At 41.0% G+C, this 19,088-nt stretch overlaps 1 protein-coding gene across 1 annotated transcript in view; it reads left to right on the top strand.

Annotated features, from left to right (window-relative positions):
- Positions 1 to 19,088, top strand: part of CUNH10orf67 (chromosome unknown C10orf67 homolog) — a 108,281-nt gene that overhangs the window by 58,292 nt on the left and 30,901 nt on the right. The window contains exons 9-13 of the mRNA XM_035441714.1: positions 973 to 1,032; positions 2,312 to 2,614; positions 16,525 to 16,587; positions 16,888 to 16,967; positions 17,043 to 17,108. Of these exons, the coding sequence (XP_035297605.1) occupies positions 973 to 1,032; positions 2,312 to 2,614; positions 16,525 to 16,587; positions 16,888 to 16,967; positions 17,043 to 17,108 (572 nt within the window). The remainder of the gene's footprint in view (positions 1 to 972; positions 1,033 to 2,311; positions 2,615 to 16,524; positions 16,588 to 16,887; positions 16,968 to 17,042; positions 17,109 to 19,088) is intronic.

The raw sequence follows: 19,088 nt of genomic DNA on the forward strand, positions 1-19,088 counted from the left end.
TGTAAGGGTGTCATGTCCCTTCAACTGTAGTTACTGTTGTAAGCTGCTATGTGGGTGCTGGGAATTGAACCCAGGTCCTCTGGAAGGTCCTCAGTGCTCAAACCACTGAGTCATCTCTCCAAACCCCAGATGACTGAACGTTTTAAAGCCCAGTTTATAAATTTCTGTTCTATTTTGGCATATTTAAAAGCTTTTATATACCCCGGAGTCGGGGAGATAACCATAAGCTTTCTAAATGCTGATGATTTTATCTTTTTGTTGAATATTATGGAGAAAACATTTTTTAAACTGTTGCAATCGGGCTTAACTATAATATTAGGTTTAACTTCACACCCACTGATACTACTTGATATAGAGGCCTTCATAGGCATCAGTGACTATCCTCTCAGATAGCAAGACATTATAAGACACATTTCTAGTGAGTTCTGATCAATGCTTAAAGTAAGGAGGTTTCAGATGTGATGTGACGAATGGTCACATGTATTTCCCATCAAATAAGTTTGGACATAATTACAATCATTGGCATTACTTATAAATTCATATTAAACAAATCTTAGTGTTATTGAAGCATGCGTTAGTAGAATATTTCATAGAATTGTTTTTATGCCTGGAAATCAGTATTAACTTTTAAAGTAAAATTTTGTTTTTTTATATTGTTGAAATTTAGCTGTTAAACTATCTTGTGTGTTTTTAATTATAAGTATAATAATATAATAACATATCAAAATATCAGTTCATAAGCAAACAACACAAGAATCTATATAATCTATTATACATAAAAGCAGCAAACAAATGCTAACAATAGTCACACTTATATGTATTTTTGTTTTTATTTTAAGGGCCTTTTTCTTAGGTACAAGTTTGTTTTCTAATTAACATTCAGCATATAATCTGTTTGAGATGTTTTGTAGTGGTGTCTCCTTTTTAATCTTTGCAAAAGATAACAGATGGTACGGCCCTTGGTTTTTACAGGTCAATAAACAGAAAGAAGACATAGAAGTAAGAAGAAAGTATGCCAGTATAACTGCCAAGGTTGTATGGACTCTATCATCATCTGTCTATCTCTACTGCTATGCTATGACTCTTCATTCAAGAATCTATGCATGCCATTGCTTTCTCATATATTAGTTTAAAAGAAAGTGCTTGCTGGGCCAAACTCTAGGAGTCCAGTCAGATGGGGGGGAAGGGATTGTATGAACAAGGGAGGTCAGGATTATGACTCACGACACATGATGGGGACACCCACAGAGACAGCTGACCCGAGGTCATGGGAGCTGACAGACTCTGAACTAACAGCTGAGGAACCTGCATGGGACTGAACTAGGACCCTCTACATGTGGATGACAGTTGTGTGGTTTGGTCTGTTTGTGGGGCTCCTGGCAGTGGAACCAGTAATCTATCCCTGGTTCATGAGCTGGCTTTTGGAGCCCATTCCTTAAGGTGCAATGCCTTGTTCAGACTTGATGAAGTGGGAGGGGCTTGGTCCTGCCTCAACTTGATGTGCCAGGCTTTGTTGGCTCCCTATGGGACACCTTGCCCTTTGTGAGCAGATGATAGGGGAGAGGGAGATGGGGGAGGGACAGGAGGAGGGTAGGGAGAGGGAACTGTGGCTGGTATGTAAAATGAATAGAAAATTCTAAATTAAAAAGTAATTTTTTAAAAAGAAGGTGCTTGATATCAAGAGTAGTCAATGCTCTTGTGGAAGAGCCTGGTTCCTAGCACACAACCACCTTAAACTCTAGCGTCAGAGGATGCAGTATCTTCTTCCAAACTCTGAGGATATCAGCATTCACACACACACACACACACACACACACACACACACACACACACACACACAATTAAAAGAAGTCTTTAAGAATAGAAAATGAGGAAAGTAGGAAGGGGAGGACGAAACTGAACAGTGGAACCCGCAAGCCAGCCATCCCTCAGAGAGGCTGCTGAAAACCCAAGGGCACAAATTCCTTCTTCTCCCTTCCTCCATTTCTGCTTCCTTTCCCTTTTCCCACCTTGACACAAACCTCAGACTGCCACCTCACCAGCTTCATAAGGACTGCATCTTTACAGGTGTTGCCAAAGAATGTCTGTTTCTATGTTTTTATCCTAGAACAATGGGTTAGAGGCACGTTCAACTTAGCTGCTAATCAAGGCAGGCAAGGGTGGACTGTGGAACTAGGAACAAGGGCAGATGCACATCCATGGAGAATGAAACTGCTCCCTCTGGGACTCCTGCTCAGGGGAGGGCAGGCGGTGGGGTACAAATCTAAGGGATAAAAATAAGAATAATTATTCTTGACTGTTTTTTGAGCAGAGAACAGCCAAGGGAAGAGAGTCAACTTTCTACCCACGGCCTTCAAGTCATCCGCCCAAGAGTTCGACACCAGGAACTGATATTCCACGTTTTCTAAGGCTACCTTCTGCTTCTCTCAGTGTGTCACCTAGGCTAAAAAGGAAGATAAACAAGAAATACTTTGGTGCTGCTATTATTTCCACTCCTTCTCCAAGTGACACTACTGCTACTCCTGAACCAGTGACTCCTCCTGCTGCAGTTACTGCTGATGTCTCTTTCCGTCTTCGTACCAGTGTCACTGAGAGGCCTGACAAGGGAAAGCGCGTAAGAACCATGCTGAACTTCACATACTTCATGTGTAAAAGGTTCCTGTCTTGTTAGCCATTTTCAATTTCAGTCTCATGCCTCCCACTGCCTGCCCAGCATCAGCAGGGCCCACTGTCTAACACGCCTGACTCTCATGTAGGAATAAGGCCTCTGGCAGCAAACCAGGGTGCCCTTGATAGGTCCCTTAGCTTTCTCAGAATGATACTTCTGTTACCCACAGCTGGCTGCATTGCGTCGGTTAGTGAGCCTTAGTAAATCTCTATTGGATTAGCAAAATCTGAGAAACTGCATTCTAAGTGCTTGTTAGGGCACATATCTCTAACTCCTTACTATGTGGTATTATATTACTGATGTATCCCTGAAGGACATGGAAGAATCTGGTCACTTTGGTCACTTAAGAGTCTACACTTCACAGTTAGATAAAATAACACTATTGGGAACAGATATATATGAGTTGTAAGCTGTCACTCTCCTTAACCGTGTTAACAATCAGTTCTCTGAAGTTCAGTTGATTGGTGGCTTATGACAGTTATGATGGCACTATTCCCTAGGCTTGGGTTCTAGGCTGCATACAAAGGAGAAAGCTAGCTGAGTCCAGGCATTACTCTCCCTCTGCTTCCTGACTGTGCATACAGTATGACCAAAGGATGCGACCTCTTGCTACTTTGACTTCACCATGATGGGCTATATCCTGGACCTAAGAATCAAAAAGAAACCCTTTCTCCCCTAAGTTTCTTTTGTAAGGATATATAACAACAGTAACAAGTAGCAAAGGGGTGTGCCTTATTATTGGGTAGTGTATTCCACAAGACTGGCCTTTGTAATGATCCTGGGGAAATTTTTCTTTGTGCTTAGCTGTGAGGATTTTGATGATTATTGGTGCACATAGTCTGTAAGCACCATGAATTGTGTAACTAAACAAGATTCTTTTCTGGGCTGACTTTCAAAGACCTTAGATCCAACTGGTGACTCACTGGGCCAATGGATAGCCCTTAACACAGTGTCCACTTGGATGTTTAGATTTGCTGTGTTCCTGAGCCTTGTTCTGCTAGGTCCTGTGTCCTTCCTCCCCTGCAGGTGGCAGAGTCTGCCTGTCCCTAGGACTGGAAACAGAGCAGAATTACACAGTTTTGTGCAGCTTGCTTCCAAAAAGGGACAGGAAAAGCTACAGGCCTCTTATGCCACTTAATCAGAGAAGTAGATGACTCATTTCTCCAGTGAAGGAGTAAGAAAGAGGGAGACTCGGTATTGCTCTATCTAGCAGGGAGTCAGTCTACTTGGAAGGAAGCATCAAGAACTAAGAAAAAGCATTCTCAGCTGGCATAGTGGTGCTTGCCTGAGTGATCCCAGCACACAGGAGGCAGAGGCAGGAGGATCACCATGAGGTCGGGGCCAGCCTGAACTATAGTAGTGAGTCTAAGGCCAGCAAGGCTACACTGCAAAACTTGTCTCAAAAACAAAAGAAAACCAAGAGACAAAAAGGGGGAAGGAAGGAAAGAAGGAAGGAAAGAAGGAAGGAAGGAGAAATGTTTCCTCTATAAAAATTAGCAAGTATGGTCAGGTGGAAGGCTGAATGAACCTCCAAGGAAGAGATTTCACAGGTGACCAACCAGTGGCTTGATTCTCAAAGTGACTGTTTTATAATCCAGATACTGAGAAGTGTGTTTTTTGGTTCCCACCAAACAAAAACTGAGGGAAGGCTTACTGATTAAGAGTGCTTGCTGCACAGCATGAGGACCTGAGATAGCATGCCCAGCACTCATGTAAAAAGCTAAGTGTGGCTGCTTATACTGGTACCCTCAACATTCCCAGGTGAGACAGGCCAGCCAACCAGCCTAGCCAAACAAGGCGTCTTGCCCAGTAAGGGACCCTGTTTCAAGGGAATAAGGCAGAGCAGAGTAAGACATCTGAGGCCCTCCTCTGGGCTCTGACTTCTTGGGCAGGTGCTCACATGTCTGTCTGTCCATCTGTCTGTTTCTGTGTGTGTGTGTGTGTGTGTGTGTGTGTGTGTGTGTGTGTGTGTCTGTCTGTCTGTCTGTCTGTCTGTCTGTCTCTCACTCTCTCTCTCTCTCTCTCTCTCTCTCTCTCTCTCTCTCTCTCTCTCTCACACACACACACACACACACACACATACACACAGAGACAAACAAAAACTAAATTTCTGGTCTGAGTGGTTAGTGCCACCCATGACAGGAGCAGGGAGACCAATCATCCACCCTGGGTGACTACGATAGAAGAGCAAGGGCTCCTTGCCAGAGGATCATTGGGACAATACTATGTCACCTAGTTTTTCCAAAACAAAGAGATTTTTAGAAAATGTGTGGAGATGTAGCTCAGTGATAGAGTACTTGCCTACCATGCCTGGACCCATAGATTCCATCCCCAGCACTCCCAAAAGAAGGTTTTCACTGAAGGTTCGCATTATGGAGACTTAGGAGTACAGATCTGTCACCCTGGTTAGTGTTGTGGGGAAAGAGGAGACACTGCTCTTTTGGACAAAGGAGGGAGGATATCTTAGGGTTTTTGAGGGGTAGGCTCAGGCTGCCATAATGCCTTTCTGTGTCTGTTGGAGTTTTTACATGGCAAGGAGGGATGACCTTGTGATCTCACAAGGTCACTGACTTGTAAATTTCACTTTGCAAATGTCCATCCATGAAAAGTATATTTTGAACCATCTTTGGGTAAATTCTGGAGGCTTTTTCACTGAATGAACTTAAGCAGGTTGTTACTTAAAGAATTTATGGCCATATAGCTGAATTCAAGGGGCCCTAGTTCAAGCCTTAGGCTTCTTAGTGAGCTGGTGCAGGACAACATGTTCCAGAAGCTGTCAGTGGACAGTGAAGGCGGTACCTTTCAGGAGTGTCTGGGGTCTGAGCTCCTAGATACTGGCTGTAGGAGCACAGAGCGGTGTCAACAGCCAGGCCCAGCAGCTGAGCTCCCATCCAGAGGTCCCAACAGCAGGGGGCAGCTGCACTGGTGGGTTCCCTGCCCCACTTCAGGCTGGAGCTGGATCCTAGATATCAGCTTCAGAAGCCCTTGTGTCCTCAATGTAGATACAGGCTGAGCTTTCAGCATTGAGAGGTACAGGACACCCCACTCCCACCCCCACCAACACACACACACACACACACACACACACACACACACACACACACACACACACACACAGAAAGTGTACTTAGGGTCTCTGAGAAGTATGGTTTCAGTTGGCTTTCCTCCTGGTATCACACTTTCTCCTGGAGGTTTCCAGAGCCTCATGGAACATTCTGTCAAATGGTGAGACTCCCGAGTTAATGTTTAATGAAAAAGCACAAACTGGACAAGAGTGGGGGCATGGGAACCTAAGCTGCTCCTCTCACTGTCACAGTCATTTATTGAGTTTTTAAATACATGTTCTGGTTGACAGTTGCTGCTGTCGCCTATGTTAGTAGTCATAATCGCATGGCCACCTTCCCCTTGTGATTTCTTTTTCCTCTGTAAATTAAGTCCATCAGTGCTCCTCTGCTTAGGATTACCTTTAAATGCTTAACTCAGAGAGAGGGTCGATAGACCTCTTTAAATGACCTTTAAAGGACTTTATAATATCCACTACATGCAAATGACCACATGGAAAGCTCACCGCCGGAACTTTTACATCACTCATTTCACTTCCTAATTAATCATACTTATTTTTGAAATCTGTGTCATTTGGTGGGAACGGTGCACATGCTGCCTGGGGGAGGCACACAGTGATAAAGGCACTGTTTAGCCAGTCTGAAAAACCATGACACAAGCATTGCCTTCAGATATCAGTTTATAAACGATTTCACAGCGTAAAATTTGTATTTGTACAGGGTACTTATGTAAAGTTTATTTTTTGATAGCTGTGAAACAGTTCAAATACTCAGGTTTTATATAACAAGGTTAAACTGGATTCCCAGGTTTCCCTTCCACCTCACCCCACCCCAAGTAATTAGTTAATTAAGGTCACACCCAGTAAATGCCTCTCTGGAAGACTTCTGAGCCTCCTTTGGGGTAGCCTGGTCTACACTGACAGGCCATATGGCATATGCAGTGGTCTGCTCTGGGCCCTTCTGTGTGGGAAATAGGACAAGGGACAATGTCAATCTTGTCCTTGTTCTTTTCATAATACAAAGCAATTCCTATAGGGGAAAAAAGCCTCCAAAAAACAAAGGAACAGAAGCTATAAAATACTTAACATTTCACTATGACTAGGAGGACATTTTTGCAGTAGTTTGAAGTTGTGACTATAATCATCATGCAAGCTAGAAATTTTTAAAATATGACTGTATGATACCAAATTATTGCTACCTAACAAATTATTGTTATCTACCAAATTATTATTTTCACCATTCAGCTCTTTTGTTTGGCAAAATGACACATAAAGTTTAAAACAAACTGTACAAGGGAAGAAAGGGATGTATCTGTTCATTGTTTCAGCATTTCATTCATTTCCCCCTTGGCTGAGCCTTGTAAATCCAAGAGCAGAGAGAAGCCAGCATTTTGCTGGTTGCTGAGCTGGGAATGCCGGAGACTGAGTCAGACAGACAGAGATCCTGGATGTGATCTGTGTGGTCTTTGGAGGCTGTTCCCTTTTATTTTGCATTTCAACAGAGGGATTACATGCCTCTGGGCTTTTGTTGTTCAACCCTCATGCTGTTTCTTTATATTTACTTTTATTGTTATACAGTTTATTGGATTTAGGATTTGATATTTGTTGGAGATACAGCCCACCATTAACAAAACTGTAATGCAACACAAAAATGCAGGTCTGTTCAACAATCTGAACTGCTCCCGAATCCTGGAAAGCTCTGTGCATGTACTTCTAAACCTTTTCCTTTGCCTGTACCCTCTGGTACATTAATAGTGTCCAATTAATAGTGTCAATGTTCATATGAAAGTGAGTTAATAAAGATTTAGATAGAAAAACAGTTCATTTCTTCCAGAATGTTTTGGTTTCCTTTCCTGTTTCTGTGATAAAATGTCCCAACAAAAGCAATTTGGGGTAAGGAGAGTTTGTTCTGGCTCTCAGTTCCTGGGGAGTGTCTATTCTGGCAGTGGAATCTGAACACCAATACCTCCAGGCAGCCAGTCACTTTATGTGCACTGCAAGGCAGTAGGGAATAGTGAAAACAGGGCACAGCTAGCCTTTTCTTATATAGTCCAAGATGCAAGTGTAGATAGTGATGCCACTGGCATCCAAGGTAGACCTTCCTATCTCAATTAACTTCACCAAGATGATCCTCACAGACTTGACGGAGGCTGAATCGTCCCTCACAGGTGTCTCTGGAAGCTTGTTGTCTCAGTAATTCTGTGTCATCAAGTTTATAATTGAGATTAGCCATCACAGTGCATTAGAAGATTACTTTGACATTGATACATTTAAGTGTTTGAAGGAATTAAAAGAGAAAAGAGCTTTTTTTTTTTTTTTTTTTTTTTTGAGACAGGGTTTCTCTCTGTAGCCCTGGCTATTCTGGAATTAGCTCTGTAGATCTGGCTGGCCTTGAACTCACAGAGATCTGCCTTCCTCTCCCTCCCAACTACTAGGATTATAGGTGTGCAGCAGCACAAACCACAAAAAAAGAACTTTTGACAAGAAAAAAGAAAATTGGTATATGTGAATATTGTAAGGAATGTGGTGGATTTTATGGCAGTTAATAAGCATAATAATGTTTCTTCTATTACAAACCTTACTGACTGCAATTTTTTTAAATAAATGTATTTATTTTACATCCTTCAGTTACCCCTCCCTCCTCTCTCCCCAGTACCCCCCCCCAAGTTTTTCCACCCCCACAATCCACTCCTTCATTTCTGTTCAAGAAAGGCTAGGTCTCCCATGGCTATCAACAAAACATGGCATATCAAGTTGCAGTAGACTAAGCACCTGCCCATGTGTTAAGGCTGGGCAAGGAGACCCACTATGAGGAGTAGGATCCCAAAAGCCAACAAAGGAGTCAGAGACAGCCTCTGTTCCCACTGTTAGGAGTCCCACAAGCTGACCAAGCTACACAACTGTAACATATATGCAGAGTGCCTAGGTCAGTTCCATTCCGGCTCCCTGGTTGTCAGTTCAAGCTCTGTGAACCCTGATGAGCCCAGGTTAATTGATTCAGTGAGTTTTCCTGTGATGTCATTGACACCCCCCACCCCGGCTCCTACAATCCTTTCTCTCCCTCTTATGCAGGATTCCCTGAACTCTGCATAATGTTTGGCTGTGGGTCTGCATCTGTTTCCATCAGTTGCTAGATGAAGCCTCTGATGACAATTGAGCTAGGCACCAATCTGGTCACAGGAGATGGCTAGTTTAGACTATGTATCCACTATTGCCTGGAGTCTTAGCTGGGAACATCCTTGTAGATTCCTGGGAGATTCCTTTGCACTAGGTTTTCATCTGACCCCAAAATGCCCCCCTTTTCAGTAATCTCTTTCAGTACTCTGCCCCCTCTGCACTCCCCAACCTGATTGCTCATGTTCCCATCCCCGCCTGCTCTCAGTCTACTCACAAAATCGCTTCTATTTCCCTCTCCCAGAGAGATCTGGGCATTCCTCCCACCCCCACCCCATGAACCCTCCTTGTTACCTAATTGTTCTGGGTATGTGGATTGTAACATAGTTATCCTTTATCTTGCAGATAATATCCACTTATGAGTGAGTACCTACCATGTTTATCTTGGTCTGGGTTACCTCACTCAGGATGATTTTTTTCTAGTTCCATCCATTTGCTTCCAAATTTTCCGGTGTCCCCAATACTCCATTGTGTAAATGTACCACAATTTCTTTATCCATTCCTCAGCTGAGAGGCATCTAGATTGTTTTCAGGTTCTGGTTGAAAATAAATCTGCTATGAACATAGTTGAGCAAGTGTCCTTGTGGTACAATTGAGCATTCTTTGAGTGTATGCCCAAGAGTGGTATTCCTGGGTCTTGAGGTATACTTATTCCCAGTTTTCTGAGAAACCTGGCCACACTGACTTCCAAAGTAGCTGTAAAAGTTTTCATTCCCACCAGCAATGGAGGCGTGTTCCCTCCATTGTGTGGAGTGTTGCTCCACATCCTCTCCATCATGAGCTATCACTTGTGGTTTTGATCTTAGCCATTCTGACAGATGTAAGATGGAATCTCAGAGGGGTTTTTTTGTATTTTTTTTTATTATTTGTATTTCCATGATGGCTAAGGATGTTGAACATCTCCTTACGTGTTTTTTTTTTTTTTTTTTGCTATTTGAGATTTTTCTGTTGAGAATTCTCTGTTTAGATCTGTACCCCATTTTAATTGGATTATTTGGTTTGTTGATACCTAGTCTATTGAGTTCTTTACATGTTTTGCAAATCAGCCCTTTGTTGGATGTAAGATTGGTGAAGATCTTTTTCCATTCTCTGGGCTGCTATTTTGTTCTTTTGATAGCGTCTTTTGTCTTACAGAAACTCCTCAGTTTTATGAGATCCCATTTATTAATTGTCAATGTCTGTGCTATTAGTATTCTGTTCAGGAACTTATTTACTGTGCCAGTGCATTCATGATTATTTGTCATTTTCTCTTCTATTTGTCTAACTATGTCAGGTTCAGTGTATCTGGATTTATATTGAGGTCTTTGATCCTTTGATTGAGTTTTGTACAGGGTGATAGATACGGATCTATTTACATTCTTCTACAAGGCAACATCCAGTTAGACCAGCACCATTTGTTGAAGATGCTTTCTTTTTTCCATTGTATAATTTTGGCTTCTTTGTCCAAAATCAGGTGTCCATAGGTATGTAGATTAACATTTGGGTCTTCAATCCGATCCATTGACCCACCTGTCTGTTTTTATGACAATACCATGTAGTTTTTATTATTATAGATTTATAATAGAGCTTGAAATCAGGTATGGTGATTCCTCATGAGGTTCTTTTATTATCCAGGGTTGTTTTAGCTATCCTGGGGTTTTTTGTTTTTCAATATGAAATTGAATATTGTCCTTTCAAAGTCTATAAAGAATTGTGTTGGGATTTCTATGTGTATTACATTGAATCTGTAGATTGCTTTGGGTAAGATGGTCATTTTTACTATGTTAATTTTACCAATCCATGAGCATGGGAGGTCTTTCCATCTTCTGGTATCTTCTTCAATTTCTTTCTTTAGAGATTTAAAGTTCTTGTCATACAGGTCTTTCACTTGCTTGGTTATAGTTACACCAATATATTTTATAATATTTGAGGCTAAGGTAAAGGGTGTTGATTCTCTGATTTCTTTCTTAGCCCATTTATCTGATCTTGACTTAACTTTGGTAAATAGTATCTATCAAAAAATGTGTCCATTTCTATTAGATTTTACAATTTTGTGAAGTACAGGTTTTTGAAATGTGACCTAATGATTCTCTGGATTTCCTCAGAGTCTGTTATTATGTCCCCCTTTTCCTTTCTAATTTTGTTGATTTGGATATACTCTCTGTGTCTTTTAATTAGTTTGGATATTTTGTTGGTTTTCTCAAAAAACCAACTCTTTGTTGATTCTTTGTATGTTCTTTTTGTTTCTATTTATTAATTTCAACCCTTGGGTTGATTATTTCCTGTCATCTTCTCTTAGGTGTGTCTGTTTCTTTTTGTTCTAGAGCTTTCAGGTGTGCTGATAAGACAATATAATATGAGATCCCTTCAAATTCCTCATAAAGGTACTTCATGCTGTGAACTTTCCACTTAGCACCACTTTCATTGTGTCCCATAAGTTTGGGTATGTTATGCATTTATTTTCATTGAATTCTAGGAATTATTTAATTTCTTTATTTCTTCCTTGACCCAGTGGTGACTCAGTAGAGAGCTGTTCAGTTTCCATGAGCTTGTAGGCTTTCTGTTGTTGTTGAAATCCAGCTTTAATCCATGGTGAGATGAAAAGTTACAAGGGGTTACTTCAATTTTTGTATCATTGAGACTTGCCTTGTTGCTGATTATAAGATCAGTTTTGGAGAAGGTCCCATGCAGTGCTGAGAAGAAGTTGTATTCTTTCATGTTTGGGTTAAATGTTCTGTAGATCTCTGTTAGGTCCATTTGAGTCACAACATCTCTTAGTTCCATTATTTCTCTGTTTAGTTTCTGTTTAGATGACTTCTCCATTGGTGAGAGTGTGGTGTTGGAGTCTCCCACTTCAATGTATGATTTAAGCTTCAGTAATATTTCTTTTACAAATGTGGGTGCCCTTAGATTTGGGGCATATATGTTTAGAATTGAGACATCATCTTCATGGATGTTTTCCTTGATGAAATACCCTTCTCCATCTCTTTTGATTAATTTTGGTGGGAAGTCTATTTTTTTAGATATTGGGATAGCTATACCAGCTTGCTTCTTAGATGCACTTGATTGGAAAATCTTTTTTTTACTCTGAGGTAATGTCTATCTCTGGTGTTGAGGTGTGTTTCTTGTATGTAGCAGAATGATAGATCCTGTTTTTGTATCCATGCTGTTAACCTGTGCCTTTTTATTAGCAAATTGAATCCATTGATATCAAGGGACATATATTCACACATTGTACAGAAGCCTTATTCGACAGCATGAAACAAAAAATTATTTGCATTATTTTTTAATTTTTGTTTTATATTTATGAGTGTTTTGCTTGCATGTATATGTCTGGAAACCCCTTTGGGTGCCTGGTATCCAAAGAGACCAGAAGAGGGCATTGGATTCCCTGGAACTGGAGTTACAGATGGTTGTCATGGAGACGCTGCGAATGAAACTTGGGTTCACTGCAAGAGCAACCAGTTCTCTTAACTCTGAGCCATCTCTCTAGCCCCTAAAATGAATATTCTTAGCTATAAAATTTTAGTTATAAATTCAAAAAGAAAACATACTTAGAAAAATTATTCGTAATCACAGCTCGAAAGTATAAGTACAGTCATTTAATTTTTATTTTCCCACTCAGGAAGCTAAGTGTTGTCTCATTAGCACAACCATTCATTTTCATTTCCATCCATTGTTTGGCAGTCCAGTGTTTGCACCTGTCAATAGAGTGACCACATAAAGACCAGCATGTGTAGTCCAGAGAAAGTGGAATGTCAGCAGCTGGCAAAACAAAATGACAGTTTCATGTGGACAGAGCCACGAGTCAATATAATGTGCTGTAGCAAGGTGGAAAATTTGACTTGGGACAAGGAACAAATACTGTAGTCAATATAGGGTGCTTTGCTTTCCTTTGTTTTGTTTTTTATGGAAAGAAATGCTATCTCCATTGTCACAACTGAACTATATTTTGAGAAGACTGAATAATCACTTGCATTACAGAAGATATGCTGCATCAGTCTTATCGCTGGTTCCATGCTTAATCACCTTATGAGAAAAATAGAACCTTAAAAATTGATAGTGGTCCTGGAGAGATGGCTCAGAGGTTAAGAGCACCAACTGCTCTTCCAGGTGTCCTGAGTTCAAGTCCCAGCAACCACATGGTGGCTCACAACCATCCGTTATGAGATCTGGTGCCCTCTTCTGGTGTGCAGATATACATGGAAGCAGAATGTTGTATACATAATAAATAAATAAAATATTTTTAAAAATTTAAAAAATGATAATATATTTCACTACAAATTCAAGTGCAGAATGTTAAAATAAATTTTTAATTGCTAACATGAATTTGGATGGCATGAAGTAAGACATCAGCATCTTCCAATGTGGTACCTTGGTTTGATTTTGTTTTCCTAATTATCTGAGTTTTAAAAATTTAGGTGCCTTTTCTTCAACACAGTGGTGAAACCCTGGGAGTGCTTGGAGCTTCTGTGCAGTGACCTCCATGACCTACAGTTGGCCAAAAGGCACTGAATTCACCCAGTACCCCATGCCTTGGAAGACAGACCATTCAAGTAGACTGTCTCCATTGAGGACAAATAGATGGAGTGATTCTTAAATGTGTCTGCCTTGTGTCACTTTCATGGCTTCTTCCCTTTTCATTTTGTTAATTCTTCCCAGCTTTTCCAATGGTTATACAGGATCTAGTGTATTAAAAGTCAGGGATAAAAGGCACAGTGAACCTGTAATTTTGATTAATTGTTGTTTTATTTGTCTGTTTGTTTGGGGAGACAGAATCTCTTTGTATCTCAGGCCACCCTCAAACCCACTACCAACAAGGACCTTGAACACCTAATCCTTCACCTCCATATGCTGAGTGCTGTGCACTACTGTTCCTCATGGTCAGGGTTTGGACCAGGTGTTTCATGTTTCTGTTCTTAGCTTTTCATGCAAAGAACTGAGATAAAAATCCGAATAGATCTTAAAAAATAGCACGACAATTTCATTCAAATCAAAGCAGTAGTAGATATTAGAAAGGGATATATGGTCAAGATTGACAACAGGCCATATGAACAAAGGTTTCAACAGCCTCAGTTACTGTTTGAGACTTCCTTTTATGGAGTTTAAAAGAAGTTTGGTTGTTAAAGTGTGCAGTTTGGATGATTCTCTACTTTGGCTGGCAGGTTGTTATACAAATGTTTTCTCTCCTGTGCATGTCCCTTCCGGTAATGCATCTAATTTTAATCATATGCATGCTCGATTGTGCATAGGCATAAAATGATAAACAGAGGGTTCTTCCTAAAAGGCTACTTTAGGATTTAGTTTGCACACCCAACAATAACTCACAACAGAGGGGCTCCCCACTTTCTGTGACTAGACACAACATAAATATTGATGAACAAGATCTATGTAAGTTTGATGCTTGTTAATGAAAGGAGAAACTTATTGCACTGTTCAGAGAGAATAAGTATAAACCTCCATACAGATTGGGGTCCTCAGTTGTTAAGAGATTGCTAGGAGCATTGTTCAGAGATGCTGCCATAGTACATGCAGATAAAAGTCTCAGAATGCCAAGTGCATTGTTAGAAGAGGGGTAGGCACATAGCCCAAATGAAGTAGAGTCCTAGGTTTGTAAACTATTCCCTATGCTTGCCTGACTCATCACCATGACAGGTTTATGTGTGCTAGAGTTTGGATTCAGAGCTTTTTGTGCATACTAGACCAGAACTCTGTCAACTGAGCTATACCCTCAGCCCTGAATTGAGTCAGCTTCAGAATCTCATCACATTCTGCTTGCTACACCAGTTTGCATTTTTTGTTTAATAAATGTGGTTGTTAAACTTTTCATCACTATTACCAAAGAAACAACATAAGGGGAAAAACTGTTTTGCCCGTGGCTTCAGACATTTCTGTTCATCTTGTCAGGAAGGGTAGAATGGAGCAAAACCACTCAGATCATGGCTGACCCGAAGCAGAGAGAGAATACCTACATTGCCTTTCATTCTATGGCTCCCCTTGCCCCCAGTCTACAGAATGGTCTCACACACATTCAAGATGGCTTAGAGCTAAGTTATTCTTCTCTGGAAATGTCCTCTCAGATATACCCAGAACTGTGTTTTAATAATCCCATAGGCAGGACTGGGTATATTGCCTACTGGGTAATGCTTTGCTGTGCACACACAAGAACCTGAGTTTAGACCTTCGGCACCATTTGAAAAGCTGAGCATAGAAGTGTGAACCTGTAATCACAGCACTAGGAGGTGGAGGCAAGAGGCTGAGGGGTCTTCCTCTATCACTCTTCACCTTATATTTTTGAGATAGGGTCTCTCACTGAACCTGGAACTTACTGATTTGCTAGGCTGGCTGGCCAGCAAGCCCCAAGGAGCCCACCAAATGCTGGCACCTCCCACTTTTTGAATTTGCCCCTTCTTTGCCTCAGCTTTTACTTCTGGTTACCTGGGCAAGCTCTTTTTCTTTAGACTACAGAACTGCTCAGCTCCCTCTAACCCCTTCTTTAACACAAGCAGGCAATGGACCATGAGGCTGTGGAGAAATTTGCGGTGTAGTGTTGAGTGGGAAGTTTTCTGTTTGCCACATAGAAACATAACATTCATTAACCAAGGTGTGTGTGTGTGGGGGGGTGTTTCTGGGAATGGAACTGGAACCTCATGTAAACTAGCTAAGTATTCTGCCACTGAGCGCAGTCAAGAGTTTTCTACACAGTGTATTCTTGTATAGTGGTGGATTCGGGTAGGAATGAGCACATGCCCATAAGAATTCTCTGAACTGTCACTGCTCTGGAACCATGTGACATATTCTCTCCCTTTTTCATTCTCCTCTTCTCTCTCCTCTTCTTCCTCCTCCTTCATTTTCAGTCTCTCACTAGCCTGGGCAGTAAGAGCCAAAGATTCACCTGTCTCATCTGCCCCACCACAGGATTACAAGCTGATGCCACCAAACCCTGTAATTCTAAAATGGATTCTGGGAATCAAACTCTGGTCCCAGGGCTTGCAAGGCAAGCACTTAACCATCTCCCAAGATCTTATACCCAATATATTGTCACTTCCAAATAACCTGCTGGCCCTTCTACAGATAAGTCTAGCAATGGAAACATAATTTCCAAGTACTTTTTTAAAACAAATATGGCTTCATTGGAAAATAACTTCCTGCTCCTGCTTCACTGTTTTAAAAGTGTGATGGTGAGTGGGACTGAAGAGATGGCTCAAGCACTTAAGAGCACCCACCGCTCTTCCAGAGGAACTGAATTCAATTCCCATCATCTAAATGGTGGGTCACAACCATCTGTAACTCCAGTTCCAGGGGATCTGATGCCTTCTTCTGACTTCTCTGAGCTAGGCACACAGGTGGTATGCATACAAGTAAAACAGTCATGTAAATAAAATAGTCTTTTAAGAAGTTTTTAAAAGTATAATGGTAAAGTTTGACCTATCGCCGTAGCTGCCATTGCCCAGCTGCATGTGTGTTATGTGCACACTCAATTTTAGGGATCAGATGAGACAGTGAAGACCTCTGGGCTACAGCTGGCAAATTTCAAGTCTCTATTTCATTTTTCAAACAAAGATAGACAAGACAGAAAGGAAAACTATCTAGATGCATCAATTTGACATTTTGTCTTTACTATTGTTTATTCTCTTCACAGGTTAAATTTCAACTACCTCATATGGTGTCTGAAGAAGTAATACTAAACTTACAGGCGAAGAAGGTATGACGCTGACCACTACAGACTCCATTATTAATCTCATTATTGCTTCTGGATTCTGGCTATTCCTAAGAAGTAACAAAGCCGATCATTTACAGAAAATAGAAGTGTGCGGTCATACAGTATTCTGATTTTCAAGGCAATCTCATTATTCTCTCAAGGGAATCTCAACATTTCTTTCTGTTGGTGATAATCAAGATTCACTTACTACTTAGCAGAAATAGCCTTTCCTCACTTAGAAGAAGGACTGGTATCGTCCATGTACTTAACCTTGTGCTGGGTTTTTGTGTTTTCTGTTAAAAGGATGAAGAAAAAAGAGCTTTAGAGGATCAAATAAGTATATTAAAATTTGAATTGGAGAATGAAAGGAGGAAGACGGACAGGTACTGGGCTTAATGATTCATATGTTGTCTGTCTGCAGCTGAGAAACTATTTGACCATTTGAAAATATGTTCCAGGCATAGAAAGGAAATTGATCATATCAACAAAAACTGGGAGAGGAAATTCATCATCCTCAGGAAAAGGTATAGTGTAAACAGTGTTCATATAGTTATACAGATGAGTCCCATTTGCAGAAATACAGCCACTCGTCTTTTCAGACTCTTGCATTTTTCTTTATATATCAGTTAATGTTAAATGACCTCACATAAAAGAGTGTAATCCCACCTATCCAAACATCTTCCTCAGCAGCAGTTTGCATATGATCATGAAAAGTGGTTTGCATCTTCACGAATTGCTTCATATACCAGGTCTTTTACCCACAGCTCCTTTATCTCTTGCCCCCAGTTTACTCACACAATTTCTTCTCCCTGAATTATGTTTGCTTTTTTTCTGATGGTGAAAGTGTAACTGTAAAATTCTGGGCCACATATTGTAGCATACATATGTAATGCCAGCACTTGGGAGGATGGAGCAGGAGGATTGCTAAGAGTTTGAGGATAGTCTTGGCTGCATTGTAAGTTCAGAGACAACCTGGACTACATAAGTGAAACGCTGTCTTATGAAAGCATGAACAAGAGAGGATAGAAGGAAATGACAGGAGGAGAGTTTAAGGAGGGAGTGAAAGAAGAAACTAAAATCCTGACTAACAGTATCTAATATTTGTATTGAATGTAGTTGCTATGCAGAGTAAATGCAGCTTTTCTCCTTTGTCCCATCATATGGACATTTAAAAACGCATTTCCTGTCTACTTGTTTCCTCACATAACTTCCCCCCACATTTTCTTAGTCATCACATACTGGAAGTTTCTTTGCAAAAGACTTAATAGTGAAGGGCAGGGATGGCCTGATGTGGGTCACTATAGGCCAAGCTTGAAGCTCATGCATGACATTAATGCATTGCATTTGCTCTGGAGGGCAATAGTATACTCTGCATGTCATAAGCACATGACACCCATTGTGCATAAAAATCCTACGCCCAATGCTGTCATAGTTAATACTGGCTGCCAACCAAGGTCTCATGTGATGCCAGAAATGGTGCCAGATGGGAAGCACAAGTCCCCTTCTCTGGGAAAAAATGTCTTCTTTGTGTTCCTGTTTGGTTCTGCGTATCTTCTGGTGACTCTTGTGCTCTATAAATATGTATACTTTTGGGGTTTGGCTGTCTGACACAAGATGTCACTCTAATGCCCAGGCAGGTCTTGAACTCACAACAATCCTTCCGTCAGAACCCAATGTGCTAGAAGAAGAGAAATGACTCCCATAGTTATCTTCTGACTACCACAAGCACTTTGTGGCATGTACATTTCCATACACACAAACACAGGGAGAGTAAAAAACAGGAAATGATACCACAGTTGAAATATATTGAGAATGGAGTGGGCAGTACATAGCTACCAGGTGTGAGGAGGGGGAGCAGAGAACACCTATATGTGGGCATGCAGACTATGTACATTACAAAGAGGAAATGGGGAAGAAATGGGCATTTTTGGTGTTGAGGAATATTCAGTCCACCCTGGCCACTCTTTTGGCCCCAAAATATTTATGCCTATCTGTAGCATGAATAACAAAAACCAGAGAGAGAGAGATTGGGGTTAAAGCTGAAGATCAGAGAAGCAAAGATCCTCTCCTCACCATGGCTGGAGACTAAATCTCAGAATATAGAATGAGACACTGGGCTCCTGTGTTTTACATAACTCTCTAGGGTAGATTAAAGGTGTGATCTCTATTTTTCTTTTAGATTATTTCACTCTCATGTCTCCCTAGGTAGCCTAGAACTCACAGAAATCCATCTGCCTCTGTCTCCTGACTCCTGGGATTAAAGATATCTGCCACTACTACCCAGCTTCTATGGCTGTGGCTATCTTTGCATTCTGATCTTCAGTGGCTTTATTAGATCATAAACAATATATCACCCTACCTGTCCTACATGCAAAAATTATATCCCAGGGCATTTTAAGTCTTTCACCCCACCCATGACAGTGTCAGTTCAAGTCTAAACCCTTTCTATGGTTTATATCTCAAAGTCTCAATTCTCATGATCTAAATTCAGGATCAGTGAGGTT

Source organism: Cricetulus griseus, chromosome 3, assembly GCF_003668045.3.
Source record: "Cricetulus griseus strain 17A/GY chromosome 3, alternate assembly CriGri-PICRH-1.0, whole genome shotgun sequence".
Taxonomy (NCBI): domain Eukaryota; kingdom Metazoa; phylum Chordata; class Mammalia; order Rodentia; family Cricetidae; genus Cricetulus; species Cricetulus griseus.